The sequence below is a fragment of the Microtus pennsylvanicus genome, chromosome 6 (assembly GCF_037038515.1).
Source record: "Microtus pennsylvanicus isolate mMicPen1 chromosome 6, mMicPen1.hap1, whole genome shotgun sequence".
Classification (NCBI taxonomy): Eukaryota; Metazoa; Chordata; class Mammalia; order Rodentia; family Cricetidae; genus Microtus; species Microtus pennsylvanicus.
Window position 1 is genome coordinate 95,227,106 of NC_134584.1, and position 15,738 is coordinate 95,242,843.

The following is a 15,738-nucleotide window of genomic DNA, read 5'->3' on the forward strand; positions in this document are numbered from 1 at the left end:
ACTAATGAAGTTGGAGATAAAACATGAGCCTCCAGTTTTGTGGTTTCATGAAACACAAGAGACAGATCATTCTATCTCAGCATCTTATTTATGTGTCTTCATTTCCTTATGCCTCTGAAGACCTGAGAATCTATTCAAAGCCCAGAGCTAGACTAGATGCAATTATGAGGTTCTAGATCTTATAGGAATCAATACACATGCGTCATGACTGACACTCATCCCATTCAGTCGCTGCATGTGAGGATCCATTCACTGTTCATTCAGTAAGCATCTTCTTCAAATCCTAGGACTACATCAACCAGCTATGTAAACCCAAACAAATCACTGGGACTTCCTAAAGCCATTTCCTATGAAGCCAAAGAGTGATAATAACTGAAGGGCCTAAGACCTTGACACCATCCAGGTGTATATCTGGAAATGTGAACTGTGCATGAATCCATGTCTCCCCAGATGCTGGAGCCCCTACCTACATGTATGAGTTTCAACATGGGCCAAGCCTCGTATCAGAAATGAGACCCAAGACAGTGAAAGGAGACCATGGTGATGATCTCTTCTCTGTATGGGGAGCCCCTTTTTTAAAAGGTAAAGTCTGTTTCCTCTTTGTGGCCTTGGTGATCTGAGAACTGGGTTTGGATTTTTTCTTGATGGCCTTGATAAAGTGTCTCCTTTTAAAGTGGTGTTTCTGATGCTCTGTAATGGGGCTCAGCTATAGAACAGTCCCCAGCCTTTCTGCTTTTTTAATACACACAATGGGATTGTGTTAATGTGTCCCCAACCACAGTCATTCTCAGAATCCTGCTGAGACACCAATAAGAGAAATAGAAGACCACTGAATTAGTTGTTGTGGAGAGACACCATTACCACAGAAACTCGTAGAAGGAAAACATTTAATTGCAATGGCCTACTTACAGTAACAGAGGTTCAGTCAGTCCATTATCATCATGACCCAGGCATGGCGGCTGGTGTGCAAGTAGACGTGGTGCTGGAGCTGAGAGTGCTACATCTTCTAGGCAACAGGAAGTCAACCTGCAGTCACACTGAGGGAAGTTTGAACAAAAGAGACGTAAAAAGACCATCCCCACAATGACACACTTCCTCCACAAGGCCACACCTCCATATAGTGCCATTCCCCTTGAGGACCACTTTTATTCAGACCACCATAGTCACCCACAGGCCCTTTAGGGCAAGAATGCCAGTATTTCATTTTCCTCCCATAAATACTAGAATATGAGTAAGGGAAATATTAGAAAATTTCTAATTTGAATAAGGATTATCATGTTCCTACCTGTCTAGCTATCTAATATATACCATACATTTAAATATATTTAAAGATATGATATTTAAGGAACCTTTTAGAAAAATCTTTAATAATTTACTTTTCAACAATTGTATATAATGTGTGACCTATGGTATGTCCCACATGGCACACCAGTGTCCCAAAGCATCTCCCAGTTGTGATATTTTCAGAGTCTATGAAGAGGTATATATGTAAGAGGTTGAGAACAAACCTAAGGGGCAGCAACTCTGGGGGTAAAACTGGGGAAACTGAGTCTTGTTGCCATTGGACTTCGATGGAGATGGACACCAGGCAGGTCAGTATGAAAGAGAAAGGCATAGGGCATCTGAAACATTCCTCTTAACTTTAAATAGAAGGTACACTCACAAAGATCTTCTTAAAAGGCAGATTTTTGGCTTAGTGAGTATTTGATAAAGGTCAAGAGTGCATTTCTCCCCTTCAAATATTAACCAGGCCTGACCCCATTTATCTTCAGGGATTAGGATCATAGGATCGATCGGACACATTCAGCCCGATGTGTTCGTACACAACACTGCATTTATTAAAGGGGCTCAGATTGCACTGCTACTACAGCTCATTAACCACACCTTAAATTAAGAAGGTTAATTTTTTATCTTTTTCCGCACAGATGGTGCCTCAGAGGAGGAGATCAGTCTCAGCAAGATGGTGATGAAATTCTGGGCCAACTTTGCTCGGAATGGGTGAGGCTGGGGGCAATATTGCCAGACCTGAATCCTACCTAAGAGGAAGGAGTAGTTTTCTAGAGTTTGAGTGATCATCCTTCTTACCCTGGGACCAAAGCAGTCCAGTGAGAGCTGGGCTAACCTGCTGTGCAGTTGGATGATTTGTGTACTTCAAGATGAGGTGAGAATGTGAACTTGGGCTCAGAAGGAGAGGTTTCAAGCTTTGTTTCTTGTGCCTATGAGCTCTAGTGTCAGAAGAGAACACCGTGTGGGGATCATATGTAGGGCATAGCACCTTACCTCCTGATGCTTGTGAAGGGGAACAAAAGGCCAGGATCCTAACACTGTCCTCGGGCAAGTCACCCATGATCATCCTCCTCCAGCAAGTCCCTCTTTATTACCTTTCTGTCATGTCCCAATGGCACCATCGGGTGAGGATAAAGGCTTCAATCCATGAGCTTATGGGTAGTATTGAGCTCTAAATTATAACCAGCTCACAATCCTCAGAAGTTCATGTCCATCACAAAACTCATTTCCACAAATTCCTAACTTAATACTTTTAACATTGCTTTGATATCCATGTTCAAAGACTTTCCAGGCTCAGGTAAACCTTTGCTATGAGAAACAACACAAATAAAAAGTAACAAATTTCCAAGATGTAAGGACAATGACCACACATTCCTATTTTAAAGGAAGGAATGGGAAAAATCAAACCAAAAAGCAAGTCCAGAATCTAAGAGAGAAGCATTTAAATCCTAAATCTCCTTTTCAAACATCCAAAAGTCTGTTGACAGACATGGGCTATGAAAAGCTTGGAAATGCATTCTTTTCCTGCAGACTCTGTTTCTTCTCTTGGGTTCTGGGTATAAATGGATAAACTAATACCATATTAATATATGGGTATAAAAACATACCCCCATAGGCTCATATAGTTGAATGCTCAGTCACCATGTGCTTAGATTAGAAGGATTTGGAGGTGTGGTCTTGCTGTAAGAAGAATGTCACTCCTTCAACAAAATCTTTGAGGTTTCAAAAGTCCATGTCAAATGCAGTCTCTCTTTCCGCAGTTCAGGATGTATCTTTTCAGCTACCACTCTGGTGCTGTGCATGCTGACATGCTACTGCCACAATGTAAGGAGGGCACCAGTTAAATGCTTAGTCATCAGGAAGCTGTGACATGAAGAATGGAACCCCAGCACTGTTCAAAGCCTTCGTGATCTGGTTTTCCCAACTATTCCCCACCCTCTATTCCACTAGCTCCCAGATAGTATCAATCTGTAACACAGGAGGATTTACAGAAAATGTAAGATTTAAATCATAACAAGATTTGAGAGATGTGGGGGAGAGAGAAAGAGACAGAGAGAGAGAGAACTGTCCCAGGAGCTAGAGATCTGTCTATCTGTGGAAGGTTATTGGTTTCTTGGCAAACCATAGGACATTCTTGCACATCTCTGAGCACCATGGGGACAGCGTAGCTGATTTGGTGACTTTCTCTTTTTATTCTATTCACAGGAACCCCAATGGGGAAGGGCTGCCCCATTGGCCACAATATGACCAGAAGGAAGGGTACCTGCAGATTGGAGTCCCAACACAGGCAGCTCATGGGCTGAAAGTCAAGGAAGTGGCCTTTTGGACTGAGCTCAGAGCCAAGAGGAAGCACATTGAGCTCTGATCAGGAGGCCCAGCCAGATCTGAGAACCTGGAGCCAGCTAAAGAGATATTCCACAGAAGTTGTTTCCAAATAAAAGCATCCTATTTTTGAGGACATAGACACATGTGGGATGCTATATCAACACAATGGAAAAAGACAGAGAGTTGTGTAGCATACTGTACAAATATAATAAGGAGAAACATTTGATTTTATGTTCTCAAATTTTAAGATTACAAAACCATTCCCCTGGCAATGAAACCAGAGTCTTTGGCTCAAGATGAATCTATGGGCCTTAGAGAGGGAAGTATGGAGAGAGTTCTAACACCATAAGATGTGACCTCTGCAAGGTGTGGATAAATGATTGACTGCCCTACTGTCTAAAGGAAACAGGTGCACTGTGAGAGACATGAGATTTCTCTGGTGCCACTTTGTCCAGGGTCCACACAAAGACCCACGCATCCCAGACAGGGCAGGAATGACAGAACTGAGAAATGATCCCACCCAAGAGAGCACTTATAAAACAATTTACACACAATTTAAGAATAATTTACACTCCTGTAAGACAGTGTAATAAAATATATACTGCCATTCCAAGATGGTAGATTTGGGTCACATAAAGCAGTAATGGGGATAAAAGAAGACTGAAAGATAGCAGGGCAATCATCAGGCCCTTCATATTCATGCCTACACCCATGGCATATTGCACCAGAAGGACAGAATCTACTCTACGGGCTTTGCTTGTACTTTCTCGAATGGACTGAAAGTGATCCGGTTCTGACTGTGTCCACAGTAGTGAATAGAACGGCTTATCTGGATAAGGGGCTAACAGCTCCGTGCCCCCAGTCAAGCCTCTGAGCGCCTGCTATGTGTCAGGCTCGCAGGACAGGGACCACAGAACCAGAGAAGGCCCTGCTGCCAGTTCTGAGACCGCAGCAAACAACAGGTCAGAGCAAATGTTCTAGGAGGGTGAAGAGGGCAGGGAGAACGGTCCGTGCAGGGCATTGGAGGAGTCCGTGGTAAACAAGCATGCACGCAAGGGGCCCCTGAGAAGCGAGAGTTAAATCTTCAGGGATGGACAGCAGTGGACTATGTCTTTAACACATCCGTTATGGAAGTTAAACCGAGCAGAAGAGCTGATTGACACCTGTAGTCCCAGTACTCAGAAAACCGAGGCAGGAGGATTATGGCAAATTCCAGTTCACCGAGAGAGAGAGAGAGAGAGAGAGAGAGAGAGAGAGAGAGAGAGAGAGAGCAAGGAAGAGAGGGAAGAGGAAGAACAGAGGAGAGAGATACATAATTAATTACATGTACAAGAAGACCAACCTTTAGAGACTCAACCCTTCCTTTACGTATCTGTCTTATAAAGCCATAACAGTAGCGGGTAGACTTTTCTGGAACTAGCCAGAGAGTAATTACTTTAGGCTGTGCAGGCCTCAAGTTTTCTGTCACAGTTCCACAATTCGGCTGTTGCCAGACCGACGCAGAATAGGTGAGTGGGTATGACTGTGCCCCACCACACTGCCACTTGGGAAAACGGTATTGGGCTAGGCCAGGTTCCCAGGCAGTGCGCAGAGACTTGGTCTGGATTCTAGCATTTGGAGTGGACATGCTCTGCACTTTTCTGAAGAACACTTCTGTGCCCCTTTCCAGTTCCAGCTGCTGAGCTCTGATAGCTTGCAATGGCCATGGTAAGGAGTCTGCCACAAAACAAGCAGAGGAAACCATCAGGGTTGCTCCCATGTCCCCCACACTCTGCACTCAGCTTCCCATCCTCCAGGCCTGCAGTCGCTGTCTTCAAGACCTCCCCTAATGCTTCTCTGGGGGAACCTCTGACTTAGCAGGTCTGCCTGCTGTGTCACACCTCATGACAACCCCTAGCAGCCTTGGTCCTCTGTGGCTAGTGGAGCACAGAGCTGGGAAGTGTTTATTCCACAGGCTGGTGAGACCAACCGGCCACCAAGCAGAGCCCACCACACTGACATACAGTCTTGAAAAGCGGTAGTGTCGAATGATAAAATCCTTGCAGATTTTAGTCGCTCTTTGTAACAAGAGCTCCTTGCTAAGAGAAATCACCCAGTTTCCATAATTTGCAGGTCAGTCTTCAATCACCTCCCGGCTGTAATCAGATCCCAAAAACAACCCCTACCATCAAAACTGAACACTGTAAAGCTGTTCCCCACCATGGCTGGCAGGCCACCGAGACCTGCTGTTCACCAAAGGTGAAGACAGGCATGAAACTGTCCCCAACTGTTGTTCCCCATAACTGGTGGGTTGTTCTTTTTAATGACATCAGAAACAACATGTGGAATTCACACACACTTTGGAGTGTTTCCCAAACAAAACACATAGCATCCTCACAGTGCCTATAATAGTATTCTTTCTAAATTTTTTAATCTTTGCTTTTATGTGCATAGGTGTTTGCCTGCATGTATTTCTGTGCACCGATGTGGCCTTCAGAGTCCAGAAAATTCCTCTGGGACTGGAACTTCCAATGGCTGTGAGCCACCATGTGGGTGTAGGGGGTTTGAACTCAGGTCTTGGGGAAGAGCAGCCAGTGCTCTTAACCACTGAACCATCTCTCCTGCCTCATCAGTATTCTTTATTCAAACCTTCTCCCACCTTGCATCTAAACTCAATCTCCTACATCCAACACACACGTCCCCTACCTTTCTTCAAAGGCTGAGTCAGCAGCTTTCCCATACTTTTCTACTTCCCCTCTGGAACTTTCACCCACAGCCTATCTTCCACTGGAGCAGAAGGTTCCCAGAAGGGATGATGTGAGGATTACTTCCCTTAAAAAACTCTGTCCATAAGTGGTTCCTACTTGGCTGCACAAGAGACAAATACCTCTGAGTCACCTTAGGATATTCCCATGGGCCTACGTCCAGCCGTGAGCACCATGGGAAAACATCCTTGTGCAGACCCGACCTCTAGCCAGGATGGAAAACCCTTACTGACAGTGCGTCCCATCCTTCAGACTGTGTCAGGGAGCCTGGCCAGGGGTCAAGGGTAGGATCGGAGTTCCTTTGGCTAGGTCAGCTTTCCTCAGCAAAGACTGGATCTTCACTTGACTGTTCGTATACACAGGTGGGCAGCGCAATGCCAGTCACATCACTAGGCCCAAATGCAAGAGGAAAATCTCTGAAAGTGTTTGCCAACCTCTGAATTCAGCAGGAAAAAGTAGAGCTGCGGCATGCTGTTACCAGCACGGTCATGTTGTAAGCTGTGGGTTTTCTAAACAGAAACCTTGACATACTATAGCAGCAATAAAACTCAGATCAGTCTAGTGTCCCTTCCTGTAAGCAGTGAGGGGCTTAGTCTCCAAGGAAGCCGGACTTCTCATGCATTTTATTATCTAAAAGAAGCCTGGAGTAAAAATTCAGTTCCGAAAATGTCATGGGATCATTCCCTGGGCATTACAGAGAAGCAGCCATGTCCTTGGCAGTTCTTACGCCCAGCATGCACCCTGTGAAACACACAGCTCTGGCCACATACCTGCAGGTGAAATAGCAACTTGGGAGGATTAAGCTGTGTTTGGAGGCTTAGAGATGGTGGTGATGAGCCATAGCCAGCACATATCCAGAGTGGGTAGAGGCCATGCCATGACCCAGAGTCAAATGGCGACACCCTAAAACATGCCCTAGACACAATGTGTGCCTGGAAGCTTGATGAAGAAGCAACTTCTATGTTCGCCCAACCCAAGACCCTTCCCCTAAAGAAATCAAAGAGAAAGAACCATAAAAACTGTGTTTTAATGATACAGAAATAGTACATGGGACATCTCTTTCCATATTAGCACTTCAATCGTCTCGTTTAACAAAATTAAGGCTACATTGGAGCATTCTGACAGAAAGGGACTGTTTTATACAATGTTATTCATGTTTCCATAAACAAAAGAATATTCTTCAGGCAAAAAATTTTTAACAAGATACCAGTAAAGGAAATGGAATACAAAATGTGTTCCTTTGGGTCAGCCTGATAATAGCCACACACCCCTAGGGAGTATCAGGAGATTTTTTTTTTTTTTTGAGAATTGCAATCTGTCCCTCTTGTGATATTTTTATTTTTTTTATTCTTTTTTAATTTTTTTTCTTTATAAGTTTAATTATCTCTAACATTGAAATCATTAGCAATTTGATGTTCTTTAATGTAAGTTCTCTTTGAATCTATAATGTTGAGATTTTAATTATATATCTTTATAATGCAATTTCCCCCCTCTCCCAATTAAGTCCCCCCCCAGCCCAAAAAGCAATCAGGGTTCCCTGTCCTGTGGGAGGTCCAAGGAACCCCCACCTCAGGATATTTTTTTAATGAATACTTTGAGTATGAGGGCGACTCTCCAGATTTAACACCCCACAATACAAGGCTATTTCATAATATACAACCAAAGACAGCTGTGTCTTGTGCATAATCCCTTTAGAATGAATAATTATTGAACATCGACAGTATTGAAAAGCACAAGAGAACTGTGCAGAGGCCTACGGTGCCTGGAAGGACCAGCCCTACATCAACAGCCCTTCTCCCTCAAATCCGTTAGGAAGAAAATGAGGACCAAAATCTGATGACACTAAACAGTCAGCACTGCCAGGACAGTGGCCAGGACCCTGCGGTACTCTTGAGGATAAAGTAATGCCATTTAAGGCCACCCACCAGCAAGGGTTTATCCCCAGTATTACCACTGTTCACTATTCCTTGCCATCTCTGCCGCTCAGCTTGGGCCCAAGAGAAACCCTTTAGGATCTAGAATAAGACAAAGCATAGACTCTCAACAACTGCAGCCAGTCCCCCACCTGACACAACTGACAACAGCTCACACAGGAGCCTAATTCCTTACCAGGAAGTCACACTTTGACATCTTGATAAGAGGGCCAAGGCCCAAAGCCACAGAAGTTTGCCTCCACAAGTCCTGCCCTCTGCTGTGATGGGCGGCTCACTGCCTCCTCCGGCCCCTTTCTGCTCACCAGTTTCCACCATTGCATCTTCTCCGCCTATCCCAGCTGCATTAGGGAACTAAACAACCATCTCCCTGGTGAAGCACTGGGAGTGGTGCCGAAATCACCAAGCCCAAGGAGGGCAGTCTTGTTTTTAAACAGAGGTCTCATGACCTATCTACTCTGAGAAGGATATCATTGGTCCATAAGAAGAAATATTTACTTACATCCTCAATGGACTTCAAGATTTTAGACGTCACAATTAAAATTGTATCTTTCCAAAAATATTATATTATCAATGCAATAAACTCAATAAACTTAAAGAAAACAAAACTTAACTTCATTTAAACTAAACTTCATTTAAACTTTTAAAAAACCAACAAAACATGCTTCCTAGAGTGCAAAATGCTTATTAAATACTTCAAGAACATAAAAGTAATTTGTTTAAAAACACAGGAATCCTTTGCTAAAGGGCCATCAACACAAAAGACACCCATTGCCGGCAATGGGTGCCAGCTGGAAAAAAACATGGTATTAAGCTTTGTGCTTGGCCTCTGCCCCTTTCAGATGACATGTTATTTGTACAAGCTCATGGTTGGACTCTGGTACATGCACATGTACGCATCACAAAGAAGTCTGCGTGCACGGCCTTGAATCTTTCTGGAATCCAAAGAGTGCAGCTCTTCAAGAGACATCTTCAAGTACTCTCCCACTTCGGGGCAGGGTGTCACTTGTGGAATGTTGAAGCCATTCTGACCCCCTAGGGAGAGAGAGAGAGCTCTCATTAGGGCAGCAAATTTCTAAGTCCTCTTGGCAGCCTGTCCCACCAGAACAATTTTACTATCCTAGAATTTAGTGAAGACTGACTCCCAGAATCAAAAACAAAACAAAACAAACAAACAAACAAAACTTTGTTTGACTTTCAGTTTCTAGATTTATGGTCTCCTTTTATTGGCTTCTGAGAGGGCTCAAGCAGAGAAAAGTGAAAAAAAAAAAAAGAAACAACCTGGTAAAAGGACACACACTTAGGAAAAGCTGCAGTCCCGATTTGCAGGCTGCTACTCTAGGCCCCTCAGACTTTTCTGTCCTTCCCAGACACTAGCAGCCTGACTCTTTTCCACAAGAAGCCAATTGTGAGCGCTACTGTTTCCCTATGTTTTAAGAACATACTTGCATACCTCTAGCGCGGCTGATTTAGATACTAATCATCAGAACACGCATGTGCTCTGATGATCAGATTTGCTCTCCCAGGTGCGTTCCCAAAAGTCATGCTGCTAATGCTGAGTGAAGCACACACAGGGGTGGTCTGTGCCCTCAGGCATCAGAGCTATGCAGAAATGAAGAACTGTTGGTCTACAGCTTGGGCCTCTGGTCAAGAAGCCATCACTCGGTGCCTCTGGTTATTAAACTGTCACACCTGAAGACCTGGGGAACTAGGGCTTGGAAGAAGAGCTGTAGAGTAAATGGGGTATGGGCAGGTACTGTGACAAGTACCTTACTACCAAGACCCCTGTCACTCAAGTGTGTACTAAGTAATGACTAAGCTTCCTAAAAACATCCCAATGAGTAAAGGTTTCTTTCTGAAATAAAATGCATGAGATCAGGAAGACTGAGTTAAATACAAACCATGCAACCTTCACCACCTTTAATGTTAGCTTAGACAATAGAAAAACAGGCATGATTTCCATGACCAAAGGATTTCCACAGAGTTTGGCATTTATGTCCTCAATAAATGGCTACTCTACTGTATATAAAAATGCAAAGAAGAAGAAGGTAAAATCAGCTCTAAATAAATTTTAGGATTTTTTTTCTTTTGAGGTGGGACAAATTGAAACAGGTTCTCACTATGCAATACAAACTGACCTCTGATTCACAATCCTCTACTTCCCAAGTCTGGGATTATGGCTAGGATTCTTTAACAAACCCACGTAAGGACCAAGATGGCACAACATTATCGCTCCTTAGTTTGAGGAGCAGAATTAGTAATACCCTTTGAAGAATAAAGTCCATCACACTGTGGTATCCTTTCAAGAATCTGCTCACAAAATACCCTATTACCACAAACACGTGCTCTCACTAGGAAGCATCTCCCTCCAAAAGACAAGTTTTAAATACCATCTCGATCAGCCATGCTGTCAAAGAAGAGCCAGGCTGAATCATCCTTCCCATACTTCACAAAAGCAACATAGTGGCTCGTTTCTATGCAGAGAACAGCAAATAACTCCATCTTCTGGCAGGGGATGCGGCCGTGTCTCCAGTCCCAGTCAGGCAAGTCTTTGGGAAGTGATACTGGGTGATAGGTATGATTCATTCTTTTCGGATGGAGGTGAACCTAAAATGGACCATGAAGAAAATACAAGTGAGCGAAATGCCATGTTTCAAGGGCAGACTCTAATCACTTTCATTGACCACCACAGCCAAGTTCTACACACACACACACACACACACACACACACACACAGGCAGAAGAGACATGAGCAATAACATTTACTGTGAATGTTTAAAATGCCCTTTGACTCTGACTGGTGCAGTGAGTGTGGATTACCTGAGTGCAGCAGGTCTTACAGAACTGCTTGATTTTCCCTACTATGATGTCGGGGTCTTCATAGCAGTCTCTGCACTCGAATATTGCGAGTCCTCCACAGATGCGACACTCCCTGGGAGCTACGCAAAGAGGGAAGGAAGAAGCCTTTTTAAAAGACATTCTGTCGATAAAAGTAAAAGCTATACTTTGAAAACAAGGATGCTTAGGGGTTGGGGAGAAGAAAGGCCTAGTCCTTTCTGACCCTCTTAAAATTTCATTTGGATTTTTTTTGTATCTGTAGTATTTTTTTTAAGGACTTTTTTTCATATAGCCATTTTTGTTAACCTATTCTAAAATTGTTCTTCTGGTCATGAAATGTTCAAAGATATAAAGTAAGTATTGAAGACTAATAGCACATATGATCTTAAGTCAGTAAGTAACAATCACTGCCATTATGAACTTTCTGTAACAATTTTACGTCTGAATATTTATATAAGTATGTGCACCCAGGTACATGTGTATCTCAAGCTTCTCTCATCTAGCCTCTCGATGCTTTCCCTTCCACTATAACTACCACACACTGTTTTCACATAGGTCTATTGTTTAGACATATAATCCAGTTAACCACTTCCCTCTTATTAACATTTCTTGTCTCTAATTTCTTGTCAGATAGTAAATAAATTTGCATTTAAATTATTTATTTTTTCCTCTTTTTTTAGAATAAATTCTAGCAGTCAAATTATTGAGTTAGTATGTCTAAGCTCTTCAAATACTGAATTACCTGTCAGAAGTACTATACCCATTACCCATAACTAATGAAAAGTCCAAGCCAACTATTTCTAAAACAAAACAAAACAAAAAACAAAGAAAGGACTATATACTTACTGTCTTCAAGCAAATCCGTTATATTTAATTCTAGAGAAGGGAAAATTTTTTTGAACATTTTGAAGTCTCTTCCAAAACGAGGCATCTGAATAAGCAAGCATGATGGTGCCTAAAAACAGAAAAAAAAAGACACATCGTTTTAGAAACCAAAGTCCTAAGGAGCTGGGGACTTAGCTCAATATAGTGCTTACTTAGCATGTCCAAAGCCTTGAGTCCTAACCCCTGTACTAACGAGGTTCCCTGTGAAACTGCAATAGTCATAGCTGTCAAACCCAGTAGTGGTTTCAGCAGGGCTGTTGGCCCATGAAGCAGAGCCCACTTGTGAATGTGCAGTGTGGATGCAGAGCAGCAATAAGCTACAGATTTTCCAGACTCCCCCAGAGATGAACATGATAAAACAGACCACGGCATGCACTGCAGAGATCACACATTCTGACAGTCAAAGAGACGTTTCTATTGCATTCCTTAGCAAACCCATACACAAGAATTTATTGGTATTTTATCTCTTAACAGAGGGAGAAAAAATAACATTACCTTTGACATGTTTAGATACTATGCATGGGAAAAATGACAACTGAAAACATAAACACGTATGCACACATATCTTTGCATTAAGCTACTATAAACTTAAAAATTAGCTTTTGTTCCCTTTGCAACCCAAATCTAAAACATTCCAACTTCAGCTAAGCGGCTATCTTTAAAAAGAACAAAGTTAGAATACCTTTTTTTTTTAAAAAAAAAAAAAAGTGTCTTCTTAACTATTTCTTCAAACTATTCTTGGTTAAAGCACAGTGATAGATAGGTGTGGTTCAGTGGGGCATCACTTGGGGTAGTGTGTACAAAAGGCCTGAGTTTAATATCTAGCATTGATTAGAAACAAAATAAAGTAGTAGTACAAGTCCAGTTAGAATCACTAACCTCTGCAAATTTAAGGTTACTGTTGATAAAAGACCATTCTAGTAACTGTTGAACTGTAGGAACACCAATTTTCTCATTTTTTTCCACAAAGATCTGATAGAAGTTGCAGTCTTGGACTTTCTGACCTGCTGATCTGGGAGCACACAGGAAGAAATGCATATAAGCCATCTACCAAATGCCTGAATCGAGTATGAAGCATCTGACAGACCTGAGGACACAGCATCATAATGCTCATGTCCAGCTTTAGATTGTCCACACACCAGGTGAAAGACAATGATTCAGAGAGATAATTAAATGTGCTTATGCATAAGATCTCATAAATTATTTCTCCTGCCTTCTTTATAAATTATTCGAAAGTTCTCTTGCCATCACAAGAAAAATGAAGAATAATATTCCAGACAAGAAACACTATATGAACAATAATCAGTTCTTCTCCCTCCAAATCTAGAAAGTAGCAGCTACTTTTTTTAAAAAATTAATTTTTATTTTATGTACATTGGTGTTTTACCACGGATGTCAGGTCCCCAGGAACTGAACTTACAGACAGATGTGAGCACTGCTTTTACTGACTAGAGCAAATGCTACAATGCCTCAGTGACGGACTCTTAGACCTTCTAAATCAAACTTCTTTACTTCCTAATATAAAAGCCCTGGGAGGGAGGGAGGGATAATTTTCTAGCAAGTCAAAGCAGGGCAAGGTGTGACTCCCAGGAACCCTAACAACTATCCTCTAGGCTTTCAGCTACCAGCAGCTCTTTAGATGCTCACCCACCATCTTGACAAACACCAGGTAAATGGTCACGGTGAAACATGAGGTGTCCAACATCTCCCTTCCCTTACCAGCTTACTAGTAACCATTAAAACTAACTCTACTGAGGAAATTGTTTTTCATCTTTCAGCTTACCGCTTATCTTTTTTAGACAAGTGTCTGGGTTTAGAATCAGATTATTTAAATGTATGTCTAGATTTCAAGAGTTTTAGAAGAAAAAAACTATCAGCAGTTCTTATCACAAAACTTCTGTAATTCAGGGAGCAGCCTATTGTGATCTTCAGGTGCCCCAAGCAAATTATGTCCTGAATTTACAAAACATAAAATCTGGTAACTAGCTACAGCACTCTTGAGAACTCAAAGCTAATAAGAACAGATTATAATTCAAGAAACTAGCAGTTATTCTAGAATAACATCTTAATTGGTTGTTGATGACTACAAAAAATCATAGAAAAACTCATAGAAAAAAGTCATAGAAAACATTCATAGTTAAAAATAGCATAGAAGGGAAAACAAAAATAACAGAGGTAAAAAAAAAATCACACCCAGAAAAATCAAGGATGGCCAGGAGGAGGCATGGCAGCTAGTTAATGGAGGAAGAGATACATAGTGTCCTAACACTGTAGCAGAAAACTGGGAGGAACAACAGCCACTCAAAACTCACTTCCAGGTCCAGGCATGGTGGTGCACACTTTTAATCCCAGCACTCAGGAGACAGAGGCAGGTGGATCTCTGTAAGTTCGAGGCCAGCCTGATCTACAAAGCAAGTTTCAGGACAGTCACGGCTATATAGAGAAACCTGTCTCAAAAAATCAAACCAAACCTAAAACGAAAAACAAAACAACAAAAATCACTCCTCAAATCATATGCACAGGTGAGTCCTTTTAACCATAAAGAACAAAGTATGTCAGTATAAAAAAATGGATACAATTGGAAATAAACATACTAAACATATTCAACCAGTTCCATAAAGAGAAACAATGTATGTTTTCTCCCATTTATGGCTCCTCGATCTTCTACAGAGAGACAAAAAGCATTAATTTGTATATGACATGAAAGTAGACATGATGCTGCCTAAGGAACAAAGGAACTATGAGGAGGGAGACATGGAAAGGGATAGAAAGTATGGAGGTACAGGGGAAACATACTCAATATACAATATGGGGTTTATAAAAATTTTAAAAAATGATAAAAATAATTAAATACCCCCACGGCTAGTGTTTTAGAAGTTTGGAAACCTACAGAATCATAACCAAGTTATGAAACTGTACCAAGCCATGCTAGTTGGGTTGTATTTTCCACCACGGACAATCCAAGGGCACAAGAATACAAATTTGATAAATTTTAAAAAGTGGATATTGACATTTTACAAACATGAATATAAAAACATTCATGGATTGGTGTGGTTTGGACCATAATAGGTGAGTCCTGAGGTCCTAAACTCATTCCAAAATCCTGCAGCTCCATGATGAGCTTGTGAAGCTTGTGACTTCTGCCTTGATGCTCTTGTTACTCTTGCTTTGGTCTGACCATTCTTTGCTTGCTTTGCCCCCAACTCCTTTCTTTTGGGATGAGAACCAACCCTGTGCCACTGTAAGCTGGAAGTATAAAACTTGTTTATTGGTTTTTCAGGAACTCATGGTTAAAAAGACTATTTTTGAACAGTGTTGGAACATTAAAAATTATGGAAACTTCTGAAGTTAGAATGAATGTATTCTGCATTAAAGATGACCAAGAACCTATCGGGACAAAGAGTAGAAAGTAATAGCTTTAAAATCATATGTTTAATTCGGGTGTGGTGAATCATGCACTTAATTTGAGCACTCAGGAGACAGAGGCAAGTGGATCTCTATGAGTTTGAGGTCAGTCTGGTCTACAAAGTGAATTCCAGGACAGCCAGTAGCCAAGACTGTTACACAAAGAAATCCTGTCTAAAAAAACTTGGGGCCTAAGAGAGAGAGAGAGTTCAGCCATTAAAAAAAAAATAAAAAACTAAGGCTCATAACCAAAAGTGGTAGGAAATGTCTCAGCTATCAAGAGGTTAAGACAGGACACTGCCCTTACAGAGGACCAAAGCTCA

The 15,738-nt window shown here is 41.8% G+C and overlaps 3 protein-coding genes across 4 annotated transcripts in view; 2 read left to right on the top strand and 1 right to left on the bottom strand.

Annotated features, from left to right (window-relative positions):
* LOC142852278 (liver carboxylesterase 1-like) overlaps window positions 1–3,838 on the top strand; it is a 31,611-nt gene extending 27,773 nt beyond the window's left edge. Inside the window, exons 12-14 of one of the 2 annotated variants that reach the window (XM_075976902.1) lie at window positions 451–582; window positions 1,926–1,998; window positions 3,493–3,838. In XM_075976902.1, coding sequence (XP_075833017.1) covers window positions 451–582; window positions 1,926–1,998; window positions 3,493–3,652 — 365 coding nt within the window. In that variant the 3' untranslated portion in view covers window positions 3,653–3,838. Of the gene's footprint in view, window positions 1–450; window positions 583–1,925; window positions 1,999–2,229; window positions 2,333–3,492 lie in introns of those variants that run through there. The other variant, XM_075976903.1, reaches the window with a different exon arrangement.
* Window positions 1–15,738, top strand: part of Bbs2 (Bardet-Biedl syndrome 2) — a 353,246-nt gene that overhangs the window by 22,402 nt on the left and 315,106 nt on the right. The window lies entirely within an intron of this gene.
* Window positions 7,365–15,738, bottom strand: part of LOC142852271 (ubiquitin carboxyl-terminal hydrolase CYLD-like) — a 77,318-nt gene continuing 68,944 nt past the window's right edge. The window contains 5 exon segments of the mRNA XM_075976890.1: window positions 7,365–9,322; window positions 10,678–10,894; window positions 11,108–11,226; window positions 11,972–12,080; window positions 12,890–13,022. Coding sequence (XP_075833005.1) covers window positions 9,138–9,322; window positions 10,678–10,894; window positions 11,108–11,226; window positions 11,972–12,080; window positions 12,890–13,022 — 763 coding nt within the window. The 3' untranslated portion in view covers window positions 7,365–9,137.